The sequence below is a fragment of the Oratosquilla oratoria genome, chromosome 41, assembly GCF_046742065.1.
Source record: "Oratosquilla oratoria isolate Oo_2021 chromosome 41, ASM4674206v1, whole genome shotgun sequence".
Lineage (NCBI taxonomy): Eukaryota > Metazoa > Arthropoda > Malacostraca > Stomatopoda > Squillidae > Oratosquilla > Oratosquilla oratoria.
In genome coordinates this window covers 7,393,417-7,415,694 of record NC_134817.1, presented here as the reverse complement: position 1 = coordinate 7,415,694, position 22,278 = coordinate 7,393,417, and the positions used below count along the sequence as shown (strand labels likewise).

General features: G+C 37.7%; 1 protein-coding gene across 1 annotated transcript in view; it reads right to left on the bottom strand.

Moving 5' to 3' along the window:
• Positions 1-1,451: 1,451 nt before the first annotated feature.
• LOC143021106 (uncharacterized) overlaps positions 1,452-22,278 on the bottom strand; it is an 85,173-nt gene continuing 64,346 nt past the window's right edge. The window contains exons 15-23 of the mRNA XM_076178391.1: positions 20,658-20,768; positions 17,978-18,097; positions 16,844-16,954; positions 13,803-15,099; positions 12,677-12,825; positions 10,236-11,136; positions 3,866-3,960; positions 2,237-3,658; positions 1,452-1,996 (exon numbers count right to left, since the gene is read on the bottom strand). Of these exons, the coding sequence (XP_076034506.1) occupies positions 1,452-1,996; positions 2,237-3,658; positions 3,866-3,960; positions 10,236-11,136; positions 12,677-12,825; positions 13,803-15,099; positions 16,844-16,954; positions 17,978-18,097; positions 20,658-20,768 (4,751 nt within the window). The remainder of the gene's footprint in view (positions 1,997-2,236; positions 3,659-3,865; positions 3,961-10,235; positions 11,137-12,676; positions 12,826-13,802; positions 15,100-16,843; positions 16,955-17,977; positions 18,098-20,657; positions 20,769-22,278) is intronic.

The following is a 22,278-nucleotide window of genomic DNA, read 5'->3' as shown; positions in this document are numbered from 1 at the left end:
AATAATAACCAGAAAAAGCATATAAGGCAGTGCACCCAAGTGAAGGGTTAAATTGAGGTAGGTTTAACCCATTATCAAGCATAGGATGATTCCACAGATGAATGGAATTGAAAAAAAAACTAATGGACTTAACCCGTTAGTGTTACATGTCAACTGTAATTACCAAAGGCTTAATTGTGATATTTTTAACCCATTGATTATAGGGGTTTCCTACAGTTGAATAGGATCACCTTGTGGTAGCCAAAATAAACTAAGAGTTGCATGTCATATTCTCAAAACTCACTTTGGGGATAGCCATGTTGTAGAATGAAATTGTTAGGATATTAGCTATACAGTAACTAACATATAGTATATCATAATTTTTAAACACTTTAATTGCATGTTGAAGTCAAGTGAGAACCACCCCATAGTTGACCAAAGTTGAAGGGATTTATTTTAAAAAATTCTAATGTCACTGGGTTGGCAAAGTTGATTCCCTCATTCCACAGGTATAACCAGTATTTAACTAAACACATGAGGATTTTAATCATTTGAGGAACTATCCCTGAACTATAGGGGTTAGGTTTATACATCTTTTCACCCCTTTGGTATCAAAGGTGAGGTGTATACACCAGAAGGCACTTAGCTGGGACTGAGGTAATCACCACTGCCTTATATGCTTGGTCTATCAGAACAAATAACAGACACTTGTAGTCATTGTATTTGAACTTGGACCTGTGGCATGTGAAGCAAGAATGATGTACTGCAGCACTTGTAAAAAAAATTCTGGCCTTTTTTTATGTCATTCATTCTTGTCAGGGGGTGGTTCATGGATATAAAAGATTATCACAGCATGTATACAGTCTGACTCATTCTCAAACAGCCACCATCTAAGTTTATCTTCATATATTATTATTTCTTGTATCCCACCTGTCCAGTGCCCTTCAATGGACAATGTTAAAGATGCCTTTGTTGGTACTTATGGAACCTTGGCATTATTCACAGTCAATTGCCCAACTTTTTGTATCCACTGTTTTCAAATTAAGTCAGTGAATCTAAGCAATAGTAGTGAGCTAGGGAGAAAAGGAGAACCAGCTTAAGTAGTAGACTGTACAATACTTCACCATGCTTCTGCCTTCCCTATTAAAAAACTGTATCACAGTATTGTCACAGACAGTTCATATGTCTCATTATGTTGAGTGACCTTACATGTCTTCAATGACCCTGATTATATACACTGTTCTTATAACCCTAAAAGGTAATGTATAAGTTCAGGTGGCGCTTATCTTGGGTCACTTCCCCGGTGACCTTTGCATGACCTTTGACCTTTGTAACAAAAGTCATGTTTGCTCTTGTATATCCCCCCATAATCTTTTCACATTCCTAATTCACCTTACAGTTGAACCTTTGTCAGACCTTCTGCTCCATAGTGAGGTTAGGTGTAAAAAAATAGAATAATGTAAGAAGAAAAACTATTCGCCCAGAAGTCTTCTTTGTTTCCGCAGAATGTTAAGTCTTATCTCTTTGTCCTTTGGAAGTTGTGTAAACTTTATGGGAGCTGCCTTGACAGGAAATCCGAGGGCATAGCGTAACTTTGGGTGAATCTGGTTGATTCTCCTTCTCTTGCCCTTGGAGATTGGTGTGACCTTTGCTTGAGTTTGATCACCCTTTGAAGAAATTGGCCTGGTCGTAACCACAGTAGTGTCTGTTCTGACTGTTATAGCTTCAGGTACTTCCATTTTAGTTTCACCTTTTTCACTATCCTTGATGGTGCTCTCTATCTTTGTCTCATTAGTCTTTGAGCTGGTGTCTTCTTCATTAGTTTTCGTAGATGGCCCTTCCAGGATTTTAGAGATCCAGAAGACCCATGGCACTCCTCTGGGAGCTGGAGTGCTGGCAGACCCTGGAGAGCTAATCAGAGGTTCAGCTACTGGACCTGAGGTACCTGTAGGTTTTTTGTGTTCCCTTGAACTTGGCTCCTCTATTGGAGGCTCTTCTGTTGAATGATTCACAACATCTGTGGATGTCTCCTGTCTTGAAAGATCTATGTCTTTTGTGTCACCTCTTTCATTCAGACTACCTCCTGCTTTTCCTTTTTTTCTTCTGTGACCTCGTACTCCTCTTCCTCTCCCTCTTCTCTTCTTACCTCTGATACCTCTTCCTCTTCCCCTTCGTTTTCCTTTCGTAATTTCTTTTCTTGAATTCCTAAGACCTCCTTTCAGAGTTGTGTTTACCCCTGTTTGAGGGCCTGGCTTACCATCAAGAGCTAGTATTCCTAGAGGAACTAAACCACCAGTGGGGTGTTTTTTCTTGGTAGTCCCTTCCTTTGGACCATGACTTTTTTCTTCCTCTAAAGAATCTTTTGCCACATTTGTTTCCATAGTAGAACCTGTCTCTTCTCCAGTAGTACGGTCAATATACCTGTTAGTTCCTAATCCCCGTAATGGATCCCTTCGTCCTTTATTTATTTTATTTTCATCGGGATGTTTACTTCTATTTGGACTCCATCTTCTCCTAGAACCTCTTTTTACATGAGGTCCTCTTTGTACCTTTGGACCTCTCTTGGCCTTAGGACCTTTTCTCCTCTTCAGAGTCCTAACAGGAATCCGGGGCCTTTCTTCCCCTTTAAGGCCCAAGTCATGTCTAGATCTTCCTTCTCCTTTTAGAGTTAATCCACCCATTGATTCCTTATAACCTGTGAGATGTATATCTTCTTCAGGACTTAGTTCTTTTATATCACTTACTTGCTCTTTAGGGTCTAAATCTAAGTTTTCCTGAGAATGTAGTTCATCCTCAGAAATCACCTCATTAAGTTTTTGTAGCCCTGTAAGACCTACTTTTTTTCTTTCATCCACATTCCTCTCACTCTTTAATGGGCTCCATATTTCGTTGTGACTATTGGTTATTTCAGGACCCCCATGGATTCTTGAACCTTTTAGAGCATGAGGGCCTTTCTTTACCTTATTATCTATTTCTCCTGTAGGATCTAATTCCCCTAAAGAACTAACTACCCCTCTTGGGACTATATACCCTGTAGGTCCTACTTGCCCTCTAGGACCCACCTCCCCTGTAGGACCCACCTCCCCTGTAGGACCCACCTCCCCCGTAGGACCCACCTCCCCCGTAGGACCCACCTCCCCTGAAGGACCCACCTCCCCTGTAGGACCCACCTCCCCCGTAGGACCCACCTCCCCCGTAGGACCCACCTCCCCTGAAGGACCCACCTCCCCCGTAGGACCCACCTCCCCTATAGGACCCACTCTTCCTTCAGGACCAATCTCTCCTTTAGGACCTTCTCCTGATATCCTCATTCCCTGGGGACCCCTTAACCCACCTGGACCTCCCATGCCTTCTTTGGATCCCCTGGGCCCAAACTTTCTTCTCCCCACTTTATCTTTTCTACCTTGCCCCATACCACCTCCCTCCCTTGGAGGAATATGTGCATGAGGTGTACCCGTTTCTGTGATAATCGGTCTCTCAGTGGTGGTAGTAGTTGTGGTGGTGGCAAAACCTTCCTGGATAATTTCGGGCAATTGTTTTTTGGATTCCATGTCCCCAGAATCTTCTTTGCCATGCTTCTGCCAATGCTGACCTCCTCCTCCAGGCCCCACTGGTACCCTGACCTCTGAGGGGTGTTCATCTCCCTTCATGTTTCTGCCGTTGAAATAATGACTTCCCTCTACAAAAAGAAAAGAAAAGAAAAATTATCATGATATGGAATGAAGAATGGAGAATTATTAGTTTGTTAAAAAATGATACTTTTGATGTTTTAAGTTTAGGATTTTATTTTGTAATGAATTGCAGTACAAGGTCTATTTTGAGTTTTCTAATAAATTTAAATAAATTGACCACAAACTGGAAGTGGCTGAATGGTGCAATCACTTACTTGGACTTTTGCTGCTCTCTCCATCATGTTTAAAGTTTTCCTTTGTTGAAACTTCCCCTAATGGGTTTGGCCTGAGAACAGGTTGTGGTGTGGTTCTGGGAAAGCAGGAGAGGTGTTATACTGGTTAGCAGGTTGTGCCTGTCTAGACCTACAAAAAGCATTTGATAAGGTACCACACAATAAATGTAAGAGAAAACTAAGACCAAAACAGTCATTCAGATTATCAAAGAAAAGGAAAAATTGGTGAGAGATATAGTGGACAAAAAGAAGTGTATAGTAGTATTTGGTCTGAAAGAAAAAAGGAACCTAGTTAGATTTGTGAGAGAAAAAGAAGAGAAAGATTTAGCAATAGATGTTTTGGGAGTAATACAAAATAAAGAGCAAGAATTAGAAAAGGAAACAGGAAGTGCATAGAATAGGAAGGCATGTAGAAGGAAATTGACCCCTAAAGATCAAATTAAGGTTACAAAGGACAGTGGAAGAGATACCAGCAAGTCAGTTAGGTAATAGTGAGCACTATAAAGATGTATGGATAAAAAGATATATGAACCATTAGGAAAGAGAAAGAAGACATTGGGAAGAGAAGCTATAAAAAAAGAAAGAAAGAGAAAAAAAAAGAGAGAGAGAGAGAGATAGAGAAACAGATCCCAAGAAAAAGAAGTTCTTTTGGAGAGTGTTAGACATGAGACTGAGAAAATTATATCTTCAAGAAAAGGAAATGAAAGGAACAAAGAAAGAGATGGAGAATGCAGAAAGTTAAAAGTGGCTTATACAAATATAGATGGTTTAATTTCATGATTAAACAAGCTTAATGATTATTTGTCAGAAGCAAAATCAGACATAATGGCAATTGTAGAGACAAAATTAAGGGGTCCAGTATCACCTAACAGTATTGAAAATGGATCACTGGCTTAGAAATAGAGAGGAAACAGGGTGGAGTCATGTTCTTGGCTAAGAAATATATAAATATAATGAAGGTTACAAATGGAGGGAACAGTGTGGAAATGATTAAGATAAGAGTCGAAGATAAAGACATGAAAAAGAGAATGTGGTGATCTATGTGCCCCAAAAAATAGGTTCCTGGAGAGAGATTACTCTAAAACAATGGTTCTTAACCTGGGGTACCTGTACCCCCGAGGGGTACGAAACCTTGAACCTGGGGGTGCAAGACATGATAGCCAGTGCAGTGATATTGTATTTTTACGATGAGAAAGCAAAGCAAGGTTTGTATCACTATCCTTTTCATGTATTTGCATTGTATTTGTATTGGATGGGGGGTACGAGAAATTTTTCTGAAATATCAAGGGGTACGGGCACTGAAAAAGGTTAAGAACCACTGCTCTAAAATATTAAAAGATACAAGGATTTCATTATACAGGGTGCTGAAAGATGAAGAGAACGTGTTACTTATGGGGGATTTTAACTGCAAAGAAATCTGTTGGGAAGAGATGACAGTGAAAGGGGGAGAGGAATTATGGGGAAATGTACAGTACTACCTCTCATTAACGGACTAAAAGGGGAGTAACGGTGTCCGTCGATGAGAATAATCCATTGATATGGAGTGGTTTTTGGGTGGCATAGTGATTGCACGCACTAAACAATGGTACAAAAAACACCGAAAACACAGCAAAAACACCGCAAACACAGCTAATTAACATCCGTTAATAAGAGGTCTCACTGTATTACTTAACATGGCTATGGAGAATAATACAAGACACCAATTGGGAAGAGTGACAACATATTACTTGAACTAGAACTAAAGGAGGATATATATATGGAGAGAAATATGAAATACAGAAAAGAGAGAGTGGTATATGGTAAAATGGACTTTGTGAAACTTAAGAATTTTTTTTAAGAAGCAAGTTGGGATAAATTTCACAATGATAAGATGTAAGTGGAAGTAAAATAGAAGATTCTTATGGAAATCTATAATGGAGAGGTGGATAAATGTGTACCAAGACAAAAATATATATATATATATATATATAATAAGTGATGGTTTAACAGAAAATACAGCGAGGCAAAAAAAAAAAATGAAGCTTGGAAAAGGAGAAAAATCCTAGAATGTGGCAAATATATATAAATGAAAGGAATTATGTAAGAATATACAAGGAAAAAAATGATGAAAAAGACATAAAAAAATGTAAGGATCAACCAAAACTATTCTATAGATATGTGAATGGTAATTTGAAAAACAAGCATGAAATAGGGAAACTACACCAGGGGAAAATAGAATATACAGAAGATTTAGAAATGACTGAGGACATGACTAAACATTTGAAATCTGTTTTCACTAGAGAAAAAGTATGACTGGGATGAAGGGCGAGAAGTGGTCACCTATTGGGGAACTAATAGCAGCATGAGCTGAAACAATGGATCAAATAACAAGACTTGATGTCGGAAAACTGCATGGCTCCGATGGAATTGCAAACTGGATACTAAAGGTGTGTAAAGAAGAATTGGTAGACAAATTATACAATATAATAAGTTGTTTGCATAAGGCAGGAAAAATACCAGAAGACTGGAAAAAGGCCATCATATAAAGGAGGTAACAAGGAAGACCCAACAAATTACAGACTGGTTTCCTTTACAAGTACTGTAGCCAAAATTTGTGAAAAAGTTATTAAAAATTGATGGAGAAAACATCTGGAAGAGAAAAACTTACTAAACCCGAGACAGTTTGGATTCAGACAGGGAAGATCATGTGCCACAAATCTGATCTGCTTTTACTCAAGACTATTAGATATAATACAGGAAAGGGATGGATGGGCTGATTGTGCTTTCCTAGATCTACAAAAAGCTTTTGATAAAGTGCCACATAGAAAACTATTAGGAAAACTGAAAACCATAGGAGGGGTACAAGGTAAACTACTGGAATGGATGGAGGATTTCCTGCATGGAAGAAAAATGAGAGTAGTGCTCAGAGATAAAGGTTCTACTTGGGAAGAGGTGATTAGTGGAGTTCCACAGGGATCGGTACTGGCTCCAATAATGTTTGCTATTTATGTGAATGACATGGACAAGGGTGTGGACAGTTACATGAACTTCTTTGCTGATGACGCAAAATTGTTGAGAAAAGTGAGCACTGAAATAGACTGAGTCGCTGCAGAGAGATATTTAAATTTACAATCATCCTTCATATGCCAAAACCAAAACAGTGGTACACAGTAGAAAAGAAATGCGAAATATAGAAACAATTGATTCAACACCAGTGTCAAAAGATGTGGAGAATAAAAAAAAAAAAATCCACTGATCTAGGAAAGTGGCCACCAAAATTTGATGAAGTTTTGTAAGAAAACTGGATTGCTAAAGAAAGCCAGGACGGTCAAAATATCTTTCACTCTAGTCTGCTCTCACCCAACTTGCTCTCCTTCGGTCTCAGTCCCATCATTGATCTCTCCATTCTCCTTTGTGCAGTCCTTAGCTTTATTTCTATAGCCTTCGTCAGTTTCCAAGTCTCACACCCGTAGATTATTGCTGGCACAATGCATTGATTGTAAACTATTTCAAACATAAAGGAAGAGATCCTTTCAAGATTTTATTATACTTACCAAACACTTTCCAACCAATTGTAATACATTTTTTTTTTTTTTTTTTTTTTTTTTTTTTTTTCATTATCATGATCTTTGGTTATTTTCACCATCTGGCCTAAATAATTACACTCTTCAACTTCTTCAAGAATCACCACTGATTATAATCTGTTTACTTTGAATTTTCATGTTGAACATTACTTTGGTTTTACTCTTATTTATTTTTAAACCTACTTTGAGACTTTCTTTGTTCAGATCACTCAGCATATCTTACAAGTCTTCTGCTCTTTCTGAAATAAGAATAATGTCATCTGCAAATCTTAGGTGGTTCAAATATTCACCATTAATCTTCAAACATTCTCTTCCCAACTCAACCTTTTGAAAATCTCCAAACAAGCTGTAAATAATTTGGGTGAAATGGTATTGCCTTGCTGTACTCCTTTCTTGATCTTAAGCTTTTCTGCATATGTAGTTGAATTATAGTGGTACCTTTTGCATAAATCTTTTTTAAAACCCTTATGATATGTTCGTTTGTACCCTGTTTGTGTAATGAGTTTAGTGTTGCTATTTGTTCTACTGAGTCAAAGGCCTTCTCGTAATCTACAAAAGCTAAACGGAGAGGTGTATTGTATTCTTTCATTTACTCAATTAGTTGGTTCATCGCCTGCAAATGGTCTAGAGTCGAATATCTGCTCCTGAAGCCTACCTGTTTTCTTGGTTGGTCTCCATCTAAAACTTGTCATAGTCTATTTGTAAGGATCTTGGAGAATACTTTATATATATTTGATAGCAAGCTAATCAGTCAGTAGTTACTAAGGTCCTTCTAGTCTCCTTTTTTATAAGGCAAAATAACTATAGCATTGCACCACAATTCAGGAACATTTTTTTGATGTAAGCACTGCATGTACAATTGAGCCAACCTAATATGAACTTCTTTCCCTACATCTTTCAAGAGATCTATCAATATATCGTCATCCTCAGGAGCTTTTCCTCATTTCATATTTTTTAGAGCAAATTCTACTTCTTTTGTAATCTCTGGTACACTACTAACAGCTACAGATGAATTTACTGATTCAACTATTGTCTTCAATGAGGAAAGCTCTTGATAAAATTCTTCTACTCTTTTTACCATTCTGTCTCTGCATTTAATTATTTCTCCATTTCTATCTTTAAAACATATCATTTGCCATCTTCCTAAAGCATGTCTGCATTCTGTCCCTTTAATACTTTTACTTTTCCGAATAGTTTCCTCTATTTCATCCATGTTTCTCTTTCTTTTCTCTGATCTCTGCATTTTGTTGATAAGCTTGTTTAGTTCCACTCTATTTCATCTCTCCTGCTTTTACTGGTAATCTGCATAGTCCTTCTAATTAGGTCATTTGTAGCTTTGGAGTATTTGTTTTTTCTAATACTTTTTGCACTTCCTACTTTCTCTGCCAATTCCCTTATGATACTCACTAAATTAAAATTCATATTTTCGACAGTGTCTTCGTTAGATTTTAGAGCTTCAAATATATTTTTAATTTCTAATTGAAATTCCTTATCCTTAATATTTGTAAAGCTGATTTTCTTTTTTAAAACTAGTTTATTTCTCTTGGCTCTGCTGAAATTGAATTTAACTCTGCAACCTACCATTCTATGGTCACTACCTATGTTGACTTTATTTATGACCGTAACATTGCTAATGCTCTTGCTTTCATCTAATACAAAGTCTACTTCATTCTTTGTTGTTCCATTTGGACTTCTCCAGGTCCATTTACAATCTACATGCTTTTGGAAGAGTGTTCATTATCCCCATGTTGTAGTTATCTGGAAAATTGACAAACATTTCGCCTGTCATTTCTTTCACCTACTCAAAACTTCCCAATGCATGCCTTATCTCCCACCTTCCCCACTTTAGCATTAAAGTTGCCAATTACCAACGTGTACTTTTTTCTTGATCCATTACCTGAATTAAATCATAATAGAAGGACTCAATTTCATCGTCTGAACTCTGCGAAGCTGGTGCATAAACCTGAACTATTTTTAGGGTGTACCTTTTACACAGCCTAATCACAATCCAATTTATATATATATACATACTTATACCAAAGGCTTTTTCCCCTTTACACGGGGGGTAGCCAAAAAGAAAAAGGCATAGAAACCACTCTCACCCATTCCATCCCCTACATATTCCGCTCCCCTCCACCCTCCTCCCTCCCTCTCATCTTGGCACCTCGTGGATGACGGTTCATCCCTGCATCCTGTCCACTGCCCTGGGTCAGAAGCAGTGTTGCAAGACACAGCACATCCACGGCAAGGCCGCTTCATTAATTCCGCCTCCTCATGCAGAAAAGGAGAAGACAGGGAGAAATCCCTTTGGGCTGCATCAAATTTTTTCTCATGCATACTTCCTCATCCCCCATCCCCAACCCACTCCCCCTAATGCACCACAGCATCATCCATACACAACCCTTCTCCATGTACCCCTATCTTCTGTCCTCTCCCGTCTTTCCTCAACAGACATTCCTCTCTTTTACCCCATCCATCCATCTCATCCTAGGATGCCTCTTCATATTTACTCCTTCCACCTCTGCCTTCCACACCTCTTTTACTAATCTTTCTTTACTCATTCTTTCCATGCGTCCAAACCATCCTAATACTCTTTCATCAACCCTATCTCCCAACTCCCTTTCCACCCCTGTTCTCCTCCTCACCTCCTCATTTCTCACTCTATCTAGCCTAGTAACCCCTATCATATATATATATATATATATATATATATATATATATATATATATATATATATATATATATACACACACCTGAATGGATAGTAAAAAAAAGAATGATAGCCTCACCTCATGAAATTTTCATACTGTCGCTGATTAAAACTTGGGACCAGTGTGACATCTAGGGACTCCTCATGCCTGATGACTACTGATCTCCGGTTAGTATATGCAGTCCTCCTGTCATACAGCTCTTCATTGTTACTCTCTTTTGTCTGCTTGATGTCTTGACCTACAATGTTGTCTTGAAAATCTTCATCATCATTTTCTTCATGTAAGTATTGATCACCACTTCCCCCTTCTAAGATTTGATCCTCCTCATCATTGTCACTTCCTTCTCCTGAAGTTACTTCACTTGAGACTTGTGTCTCACTTCCTCTCTCTGAAGATACTTCGACTATATGTTGTTCCTCAGACTCTTGAAATGTTTTATCCACACTTTTCTTTTGTAAGATTTGATTCTGCCGTTGGGAATGTATTTTGTATCTTCTCTGTGTGGTAGGTCTATGTTCCTTCAAGTCATTATCTACTGTTGTATTATGAGCTTCAGTGTGGCTGGCGTTGCTGCCTTGGACACTGATATCATCTTCCGATCTTGCTAAATGGTTTGCGTCACCATCAAGCCTCCCATTCCACTCCTTCCTCAAGTTATGGTGGGTTGCATTTCGGAAGCCAAAACGTCGCAGAGTTTCAGGTTCTTTGGATTTCTTGAAGACATTTTTCAGTGATTTGTTAAAAAAATGTTCACCCCCGAATTTCTTGTTATTGCTGATTTCATCATTTCCATCTCTCTCTGTTTCATTCACCCACATTTCTTTTATGCTTATGTTTATTTTCTCTCCATGGTCATACATTTTTTCTAAAGTGGTGACTTCATTTTCTTTAACATTTTCTTTGTTATGTATTACCTCCATTCTCTTCTGCTTGTCTTGACTGGTGACTTCATTTCTATTGCGTATGTGTGTAGCAATTTCTGTAAAGAATAAAAAGGTGTTTAGTTTGTAATGACTTTATGGTTGTTACTTTCTCAGGCATCTGTAAATGACAAATTGGTATCTTCATTGCCCCTCCTATTATGATGACCCATATTCCTCATGTATGTGTAATGTCAAGTTATGTAATGTATTTGGGTTTAGAATCTTTTGTAAAAGACTGTATGGTATAAGCATGTTTGTTAAGTGCTTAAACGTTCCTATGAACTAAGTGTTAGATAATTGTTAAACCATGTGGAAAGGTCATTTGACCCATCCATGTCATCAGTGAATAACTCATGAAACAGTTTGTGTAACTGGAAGAAACATGTGTGAAAGAATCTGGCATCCAAACACCGTGTTACAAGCTGGTGTCCAAATTCTAGAAGTATGACATGCCAATTGACTCGCCAGAATGACAGTCCCACTATCCCACTAAGGTGACATACCAATTGATTACCAAGGTGATAATCCAGCTGCCTTTCCAAGGTGACAATACCAAATACAATCACCAAGTTATACTAGTTCCATTCTGGAAGTATTTTCTATGTGGACAACAATGACAAAATGGCAATCATTGACTTATATTAGTTCCATTCTGGAACAGTACTCTCTGTGTGGACAACTTAATTACCCAGCATTGAATACTTCAACTTCAGTTGCTTGCCAAGAGATTATGAGTAGCTACTTTCAACTGGAGCTGTCATCTATCCCACTTTCAGCCAAAGTAGGATCCTTCGATTGAGGACCAACCTATGTCCTCCTCTTCATGCCTGAACCTAGGGCCCATATACTCAACGGGAGAAGACAGACATCAGTCTAAGAAGAAGACTGCTAGTTATCTGCTAGCAGTATTCTACTGTTCTGACCAGAGCAGCTCTCTTCCTACCGAAGGTCTTTCAACCCATCGTTTCCAGTGTCCACTATATCCCAGGTTCGTATCCTGACAAAGTTGCCAAGCCTTATACTGTCCCCCATTGAAGAAAATCTTCAAACTGCTAGTTATCCACTAGCCTCATACTACTGTTTCAGTAGGAGGAGAACTACTCCTATCGATGGTCATTCAATCCATCATTTCCAGTGCCCAATACATGTCACCCTGTCTTAATTTTCATGGATACTTCTTTTTCTATTATATATTTGGTCCATTAACCACTGATTAAGTGCCTATGATATATTGTCAGTACTTATGTGTGTTACCAATAGCCCATATTGAATTACATTTAATGTTAAATTATGTTTAGTTTGTTAGGTTTATATTTATGTTTGTGTAATTTTGTGTGATTTGTTGACATTTAGAGGCCCCATTTTCATAATTAAATATATAAAACCTCAAGCAAAACAAAATCTTGTGCACCACCAAAAAGTGGCGTCTAAGTTGTTTAAGTATACTGTCATTTCTTTCATGTACAGATATTGCAGTTAGGTAAATACACGTACCAAGTTTAATTGGGAAAGAATATATATTGTAATTTAGATAATGAAAACATGAGATGATTCTAATATATATTCATATATGATGAGCCTGGTCTATTGGCATACCTCTGCTGACAGGATAATTTGTAGTGGCAGTGGGGGAGGTTGAAGTTGCAGTGGTGGATGCAGTGGTTGTGGTAGAGGGGGTGTGCTTGATCATTCTCCCTCGTTGCCGAGTTCTACGCCTGTGGTGTCTAAGGCGATGGCGGCTCCTGCTAGGATAAAAGAAACAAAAGATTTCACTTTCAAGCAGACCTTGTTTGAAATTATAACATGTACTGTATTTTATAGAGAAACAGTTATTCTTTAATTTTCCATATAAATAATGATACAGTGGAGGCTGTTTATATGAATATAGAAATATTACTTGAAAAATCTGTTTCAGTTGTGAACAAAAAAGTATTGTCACAATAGTTCAAATAAGCATTTTATCTTAATCCACTTTAATAATGAATCATAGTGTCCTTTGTTGAACTTGCTGCTATACACTTTCAACCGTAGGTTAGTTGATTTAATTGACTGGTGAACATTGGACATCAGGAAGTTTCATCCAAATTAGATGCAAGTTTCTTGATGGTGAGGTGGTCAAAAATGCCCTACACTTTTTGTCTTAGGAATACAATACACATACATAATCTGTAAAGCTAAAGTATATACTGTCCCAGACCAAGCTATGGTGTATCATTTACTTCAAATATTACAAGTGGTTTTAAATCCTTGTCATCATTTGGATTATACTGATACTTTGCTGGGAGCTAAGACACCCTCATACATGAGTAAAATTGTCTAGGGACAGATGGTGGAGTGGTGAGAAGATAAAAGTAATATTTGTTGCTTTAGGTTTCAGCAAATGGAAACCTGCAGCCCTACAACAGCTTGCATTGATATCTGAGCCCTTCCATAGATATATCTGGGATAAAACTGATATTTTCCATGCTTGGCTTGGTTGAATGCAATTGTATAGAAAAAAAATATATATAGTAACTATTGTAACAATGAAATTAAAATGATATACAGTATACTGTACTGTATATATCAATCACTACAGATCCTCACCTGCTGTTAGAATAAAAAACAACTCCCTATTGAATTGATCTGCAAGAGTAGGGGCATTTAAAAAAAATTCTAAATCTAAGACATGTTGTGGAGTTTTGATCAAGAACCCAAAAGTCTCACATGAGACACAACAAACCTCTTAATCTCCTCAATGAGATCTTGAAGTCTTCTCACTTTCTCCAATGGGCTAATTTCTGTTGTTGTCTCCAGTGTTTGAAGTTCCTCAGGGCCAGTTGACCCATCAATGCTTTCTTCTTCTTCATATTCATATTCTTCATATTCTAGTTCCACCTCCCCTAACTCCTCTTCGTATGCTTCTTCACTTTCTTCTTTGCCCTCCTGTTCCTCTTCTTGTTCACCCTTCTCCTTTTCCTTCTCTCTCATCTCCTCTTTTATCTCCTTCTCTTTCTCCTCCTCCTTCTCTTCCTCCCCCTCCTCCTCACCACCCTCCTCACCACCCTCCTCACCCTCATAATTTTCAGTTTCATTGGTGTAATCCTCATTGTTGTTAACTTGAACTATTTGTAATTGTTCCTCCTGTTCTTTAACTTTATCCTTTGCTTTGGTTCTATTCCTAGGAATTCTCATACCCCTGAAGGAGCTTCTTGTAGCATTGTGTTTTTTCAGGCCCAACTGGGTCTTCCAGAGGTTCCTGCGGCCAGATGTGGTGAGTAATGGAATCTTGTTCTTCTGTTGTTTATAGACTGAAGGCACCTCTGTCATATTGAAATGGTTCCTAGAACCCTTAATGGTTCTTGACTTATTGAAGTGGTCCTCATTATTGGGATCTTGGCTAAAGAGATCTAAAGGAGGAACTGAGATGTTCTGGGGTCTGGAATCACCAGTGGTTGAATTAAAGAGCAAGTTTCCCTCTTGAGAAAGTTGATTCTGTTCTTGCAAAGAAGTCAGGTTTGATAGATTGATAGGAAATGGCACCCTAGAGGGTATTACAGTACTGGTGCCTCCTGTAGGTGGTGTGACTGCTGTTTCCAACTGAGTAGGTGTGAAGTAGTCATTTGGAGACTGGGTTGTCCTGCTGAATGTACGGTTAGGTAAACGACGACCTCGGATGGGGATTGGGCTGAAGGTTCCAGTGACGTTACCAGGCCTCCTGGTTGGGGAGAATTTTCGGTGAGGTGGGCGTAGTCGAGGGCGAGGTGACTTAGAACGAGGAGTGCCAACGTCAGGAGCTGGAGTGGTGCTTACAAGAGTGATCGTTGGAACTTTGGATGGGTCTGTAATCATGGTAGTTGTAGTTGTAGGCCTCCTTGTTTTGGTTTTATTCAGTTTTGGAAGGGGACGTATAGGTGGAGGACGAGGACGAGGTGATCGAAGACGAGTTGGATTGCGTATTGGAGGTCGGAACCGATTGCGGGTGGTATCCGGTGGCTTTGGAGTTGTGGTTGTGGTTGTTGTAGTTGTAGTCTGGGGTGCTAAGAAGAACAGAGATTACTCAGTACATTATGTAAGTAAATATGATCAGGTAGCTATACAAATAAAAGTTGACTGGGTATGTACGTGTGGGAGGGGCAGGGATCAGGAAAGTCTTTTGTTTTTCCTCTAACAAGAAATTGGAACTGTTTTCTTTGCTCTTCTTGAACCAGAGACAAAATATATGAAAACCTTAGATTTGTCACAACCACAATCACCCACCTTCTGTGCCCATTGTTCTACCCTCCATAGATTTTCTTCTTTTGACTCGTATTAATTCTCATCTTCATTTTAAAAAAGAGCAAAAAAAAAAAAAAAAAAGTTACACACATCCAACCAACCAGTTAAATTTTCAGAGTGAATGGAAAATAAAAACTAAATTGGAAGTTGGAGAAGAGAAAGATGTCTTTTACAATTATGGCAAAGTAGTTATGCTACACAAGCTCATAATAGAAAAAGTTTAGTGCTGGTACACAACCCTTTGTCCACAGAATTCAAAATCAGTGTAATGATGAACTGTAGGCACATCATAGTTGAACAATGACATGTAAGGTTTACATTTTACACCACCTCTTTTCTTTGCTGGATCCATAATGAGGCTATACAGCAGGAAATAAATTATGAAATTAAAAGGAATGTGCAGGAATGCCTGTTAGCAGGTGCAAACAAGACCCAACAGCCGATTCTGGAGTACAGTGCCATCAAAACATAAGGAGTGAATTTAGAAAATAGTGGCATGCCAACACAGTAAATTTGAAAATGCACTTCTCAATCCATGCCAGAAATCTGAAGGAACCGGATTATTGATGGCTGAATTTTGAATGTCAACCTGTAGATACTTATATCCTACAGTAATAAATTGGTAAATGATGTAATGGAATAAATCAAAATAAAGTTGATAATGTTAGCACATTCACACAACTGAGTATGTAGCTACTGTTAAGTTATGAGAAGGAATGAGCTGTAACCCTTAAGTACTCATGTACACAACCGCAGCCACACCTTCAGCCAACTGCAGTTCACCACACTGCATGCACATTGTGATGCAAAGGGTTTCACATTTGGCAGTAAGTGGCAGCCTACCTGCCAAACATAGTCATATCACCCAAGCATCAGTGTCAGGTCAGGTCTACAGTGGTGTCTTGGAATTCGAATAGGAGCATCTGTAATTCATTCTAGAAGGCCATTCAAATTCCAAGACAATAACTGAAATTCCATGAAAATAACATAAGAAATCACATATACCACTACTTCAAGATGGAAACTGAGTGCTCAGAGAGCATGAGTGAAAGAACAATGCAAAGACAAATACATGCAAGAAATGTCCAGAACATTTGAGAATTTGTTCGAATATAGAAAATCCTTCATAATTTGGGACAAAATCTTTTAAAAATTTTCATTTTAATCCCAAGTTTTTTGTCATGACACTCTCTACCCTCCACAAAAAAACATTTTAGAACTTTTCAGTTTTCAGAATTTCAGATAAAGGGTTGTGCACCTGCATTTAACAGTCTTGAATAATGGTACATTTTAGGGCCTTATGGGCATCTATAGAGGTATTCATTTATAGATTCGTGGTGTTACATTTATCAATTTAATTACCAAAGGCCTTTTCCCCCATGTAAGGGAGGTAACCAGCCAAGGCATGCACCCCCACCCCCCTCCATCCACCCTATTCCTATCCATCACCCATTTGTTTCCCTTACATTTATAAATTCATTATGATTAAATGCATGAAACACTTACTGCAGAAACCACAGGTCTTGGGGCAGAAGGAGTTCATGTATCCCTTGTTGCGTTCACATTCCTTCAGTAGGTACCACATGAAACACTGACTATTGGCATCACGACAACGTTCTGTCAGTGTATGTTAACATATATGGGTGAGGAACATGGGAATTGAAATAAAAGAAGTTATTCAGTAATTATGGATCTTTAGGTGAGTGTGTATATATTTACCTTGTTGTAATGTACAGGAAAAGATTATATTTATGGGGTCCCAACAATTTGTTGTCATCTGTCAAACTTGGTTTTAAATACTATTTTCTTTATAAGTTTCAGGTACTTACTCCCTCACTTTTTCTATGATGTCACTCTCCATGTTTATTTTTTACACTCCTTTCATTGTTCTGAACACATCTATCATGTAAACTCACTTTCTCCTTCCTCCTAATGAGGAGGAAAGTTTTCCTAAATCTCCCTATAGGGTCTGTCTGCGAGACTGGTAACCATTTTTATTAATGTTCTTGGTATTCTCTCACTCATAATTATATAATTTATTTTCCCCTCTCTCAGTTATTTTATTATACATCAGTCTTCCCTTTCTGTGTTTCTCATTTCTTTTTATATGTATTTCCTCCTTTAATTCTAACTCAAGTAGTATGTGGTCACTCTTTACAATTGGTGTCTCGTATTCAATTTTGTCTACTATTTCAGGTTCTGACATAAATAATAAATCTAGTCTCAACGGTTCTTTGTTACTTCTAAATCTAATGTTTTCTTTTACCCATTGTGACATTGTATGTCCTATAGTCATGTCAAGTGTGTGTGTGTGTGTGTGCATATGAACAAAAGGAGGGAGGGAAAGAGAGTGAGAATATGAGTCATAGCTCTCAGTATCTCTTAACCCCTTTCAGTCTTGGAGTCACCCTCACCCTTGGGTTAATGAAATTGCTTGATAATAACTAACAAAAGTTACCAGGTATTCCACCAGGTTGAAGGTGAAAATATGTATAATCCTGCCTTAATAACCCTACCAGCCTGGAATGTTTAGTCAGTCAGTAAATGCATTGATAAATCAGATACTGTAAATGTTGTAAATGAATAAATATATTAATCTATTGGTTCAATGGTAATTGATAGGGGAAATATAGAACTTACTGCAAACTCCACAGGACTTTTTACAATGCAAATCCATCCAACTCCTGTTGACATCACACTCCCCCTGCCAAGACCAATACTCACATTCAGAATGACTGTCTTCACATTCCACAGAGTATCCTGCAAAAGACATTGTATGGTTAATGAGGGAAGGAAAAGATAAAGGAGAGATGAGTATGGGAAGGGGGATAGATGTGGGAGTGCAGGAGAGGAGAGGGAAGGATGAGAATCTTATTGTAAGGAATTTTTTTTTTTTTTTTTTTTTTTTTTTTTAAGAACTGAACTTTTTCATGATCTCCATGAATTTTCCCCTTGCCTCTTGTCAGAAGCAGAGGCAACAGCATATCTTCTATGCAGAGAGAGAAGACTAAATGAAGTATATACATTTACCTTTGTCTATAATAATTTTTGTGGTTGATGAGCTTTTAGGATGTGAAATTTGTTTATATCAGTGTCAGCACATAAATGGAAATTAGTGGTGACTAAGTGATAGTGCACATTTGTGGAAATATAGAAGAAAACACAAAATGTTATAAGTGAAGGTGAGCATATTAAATGATGTCCATACAAATTATGGAAGAATAGTTATGATGCTCACATTGCCGTGGAGAATATTAGATACAAGAAGAAGAAAGGAAAAAATGGAGAATAATTAGGAGGAATAGGAGATGAAACCTAAGAGTGACTACAGTTGAAGAGGAGCTTATGGAGGAGGATTTTTTGAGCTAGACAAGAGGACTGTCTTTGAAAGGGGTCAAGGGAAATAACTTTAATTTCATTTGTACCTGTTCAAGAAATAATTGTTCATGACATATGCAGAAAGTTTATAGAAATGTTGGGGTCAGTCCAGAAATCAAGTGGCAGTTCTTCAAGGTTGCAGTTCCAGATGGAGGCAAGTGTGTTGTCAGAAAACCCACAGCCTCACAGTGGCTGACAACAGTCATTTAACCCTCCCAGTGGTCTCTCTGAGAAGAAACATTAGACTGTTTCCTTTGTTGTATTAGGGTGTGACTATTTCTGTGTCATTGTCTCATAATGCAAAGAGGAGGGGAGTAGTGTAGGAAATAGTGTGGAGATGAAGGTGTTAACATGTTTGAAGATGGACAGTTGGGAGATGATTGTTACATCGGTCTCACAAGGTACTTGCAGGTACCCTTTGTTGGTCCTTACACACAGTGAGTATATTTTATACAGTGTATATGTATGTGTATTTACCTAATTATAGTATACAGGAAAGGAGCAATGTTTATAGGGTCCAGTCTCCTATTCTCTAATTATTTATCATACCTAGTCTCCAATTCATGTACAGTTCCAACTTAATCTATATCTTTGATTTCCAAGTATTTGTGCATTTAGATGGAAAACTGTATTTCTTCACATCATTAAGACGTGGTCTTTCTTAATTTGCTCCCATGATCTCTTAAAGCCCTCCCATCATTAATCAGGAGATCCCTTCTGTCAGTGCAACCTATCCTCTTTAGTGACCTGAATACTATAATCATATCACTTCTTTCTCTCCAATCTTTCAAAGTTGGCAACCAATTGATTTAGCACTCACTACATCATTACTAAGTCTGTTCCATTTGTTAAGCGCTCTGTTGGTAAACTAGTTCTTGCCTATTTCCTTCTTAAACCTAGATTTGTCCAATTTAAATCCATTACTGTAAGTCCTGGCCTGATGTCTTAATTTGATTACCTTGCCTGCATAAACCTTGTTAAAACCCTTAATCCATTTGAATACTTCTATTAGATCACCCCACACTCTTCATCTTTCCAGAGAGTGTAAGTTAAGGTCCCTAAGCCAGTCTTCATATAATAAATGTCTACACCTTTGTATCATTTTGGTCATTCTACTCTGTACTGATTCTAGTGAATTGATATCCATTCTCTGGGGTGGAGACCAAAACTGTATGACATAGTTAAGGATTTGTTTAACTATTGCCAGATTTTAATGATTATCTCTGCACTTTTGTTTGTAACCATGTAGCAATAAATCCTAATGCCCTCTTAGGCCCATTGCTGGCATTAATGTAATTGTTTCCTCAATTTAAGGTCAGGACTCACTAACTCACCCAAGTCATTTTCTCATACTGTTTTCTTTAATATGGCATTATCTAAGCTATACCTGTTAGCTGGGTACTGTAGTGCAATTATATGTTTAATATATTGCACTTTGAGATGTTGAAGACCATTTGCCATTTCTCTGACCACATAAATAATTTATTAAGATCCTGTTACAGTGTCCCAGTATTGTCCATCGATCTAATATGGCATCCTATTTTAGTGTCATCCACAAAATTACAAACGGTATTAGTCCCATTTTCCAAATTGTTTTTATACATAATGAACAATGAGGGACCCAAAACCAAGCCCTGGAGATATCTGCTAGTAACACTACCCCATTTGGAGTTTACACCATTAATGGAGACCTGTTTTCCATCACAAATCCATGTTGTAATTCATTCAAACACTTTTCCTCTTATACCATGGGTTTTGATTTCATTAAGTAGCTTACATAGCCTTTAATTCACTTAAAGATTTTGATTGGACTGTATACTCCGGCATATGTACAGTATATGTGTACATAAATATACATATTTAATATATCTGCATGGATGTATGTATTTCAGTAACTATGAAAAAAAATTGCGAAAATCTCTGGAACAGGTAAAATACGTACGACACTTCTGACATGAAGTCTTGCAATTTCTCGTCATCCAGGCAGAATTGTGGCTACATTCATCCACTAGGGCCCAATACTCACAGTCTTGGTGGAGATCCCGACAACGGTCTGTGGAAGAGGGATTGCCAGTGTGAACAAAACATACACTACAAACACACATGCACACATATACACACACTCACACACCTTACTACTTTGATAAAAGAGATCTCTTGATTGGGTGTAGGAAGGCTTCAAGAGGTCATGAGAACAAATGAAGAAAAACTAAATGTGTAAAGGATGTGAAAAAATATTTTTCCATATAGATGCATAAATACTTGGAATAGCTTAGAAGGTGATAGAGTCCAAGCTAGAACAATATACAAATTCAAATCTAAATATGATGATTGGAAAATAAGGATATAGACCAAGTTGGAACCATACATAAATTTGAGGTTTGGAATAATAAACTGGAGAGTAAGAGATGGGACCCCATGAGCATTGCTCCTTACCTGTATACTACAGTTAGTTAAATAAACGCACACACATACATGTGGTGATGCTGTTGTTGGCAACCTTCCATAAAGCAGCATCACCTACTTGTGTTATTTTTGACAGTGAACTCCGAGATGTAAACATCATAAAGAATTGCAAACAAATGTTTTGCATAAAAAGTTTAATGAACCTGGTGATTGGTCAAGGATAAATGAGTTTTATATGAAGGACCAATCACAGGACTAAAAACAAATAAACCTAGCCCTAGAAGGAGCTGACTTGAGGATTTATGAGGTTTCCTTAGAGATGGGAAAGAGAAAGCAGGACAGATACTCTGTGAATATGAAATGGGCAAGGAAATTGGAGAGTAGGAGACAGAACACATCAAATGTTGCTCCTGTATACTACAATTGGGTAAATACAATTACCGTAGGTAAATGCACACACAATGCACACAGACCACAGTCTGGAATGGATGTCTAGAACGAGCTCTGGAGTGCAGCGATTTTTTGATAAGTTGGAGGAAATACCTAGTTTGTACTGTATTGGGACAGGAGAGCTTTGTTTATCAAGTGACCAAAATGATATAATAGTGTAAATTCACTTAGTGGTAAAAATATAAAATGGATGATTATGAAGATAGACAAAAATATAGTGAACCAATGAAGAGAAGACTAGATGTAAGCAGGGTTGAATTGCCATTAGGTGTCATCCCAAAAAAGAGTTGCAACATGGAAACGCCAAAGAGGAATCAAAGGTATGAAAATATTGCATTTTCAGGGTTTGCAAAAGAAAGTGGAATACTAGGTAGAGGTATAGATTTGGAAAGGGAAACAAGGTATAAAAATATTCTAAGAAATCAGGAGATTACAGAACTAATAAATGAAATTATAGATCTGAAAGCAGAATACAGGGCAATGTATAGAGAAGTGAACGAGTTGAAAAAACAAAATGTTGAAGCAAACAGGGAGCTTAATGATCTAAAAAAGGAATTAAACATAGTCAAAAGTGAGAATGAAAGAATGAAAAAAGATACTAACAAAAATGAGGCATTGAAAAAACTAAAAGAACAAATAAAAGCGGTGACCAAGAAAATTGGAGAAACCATGAAAGAGACAGATCTTCAAGAAATAAAAAATGATTG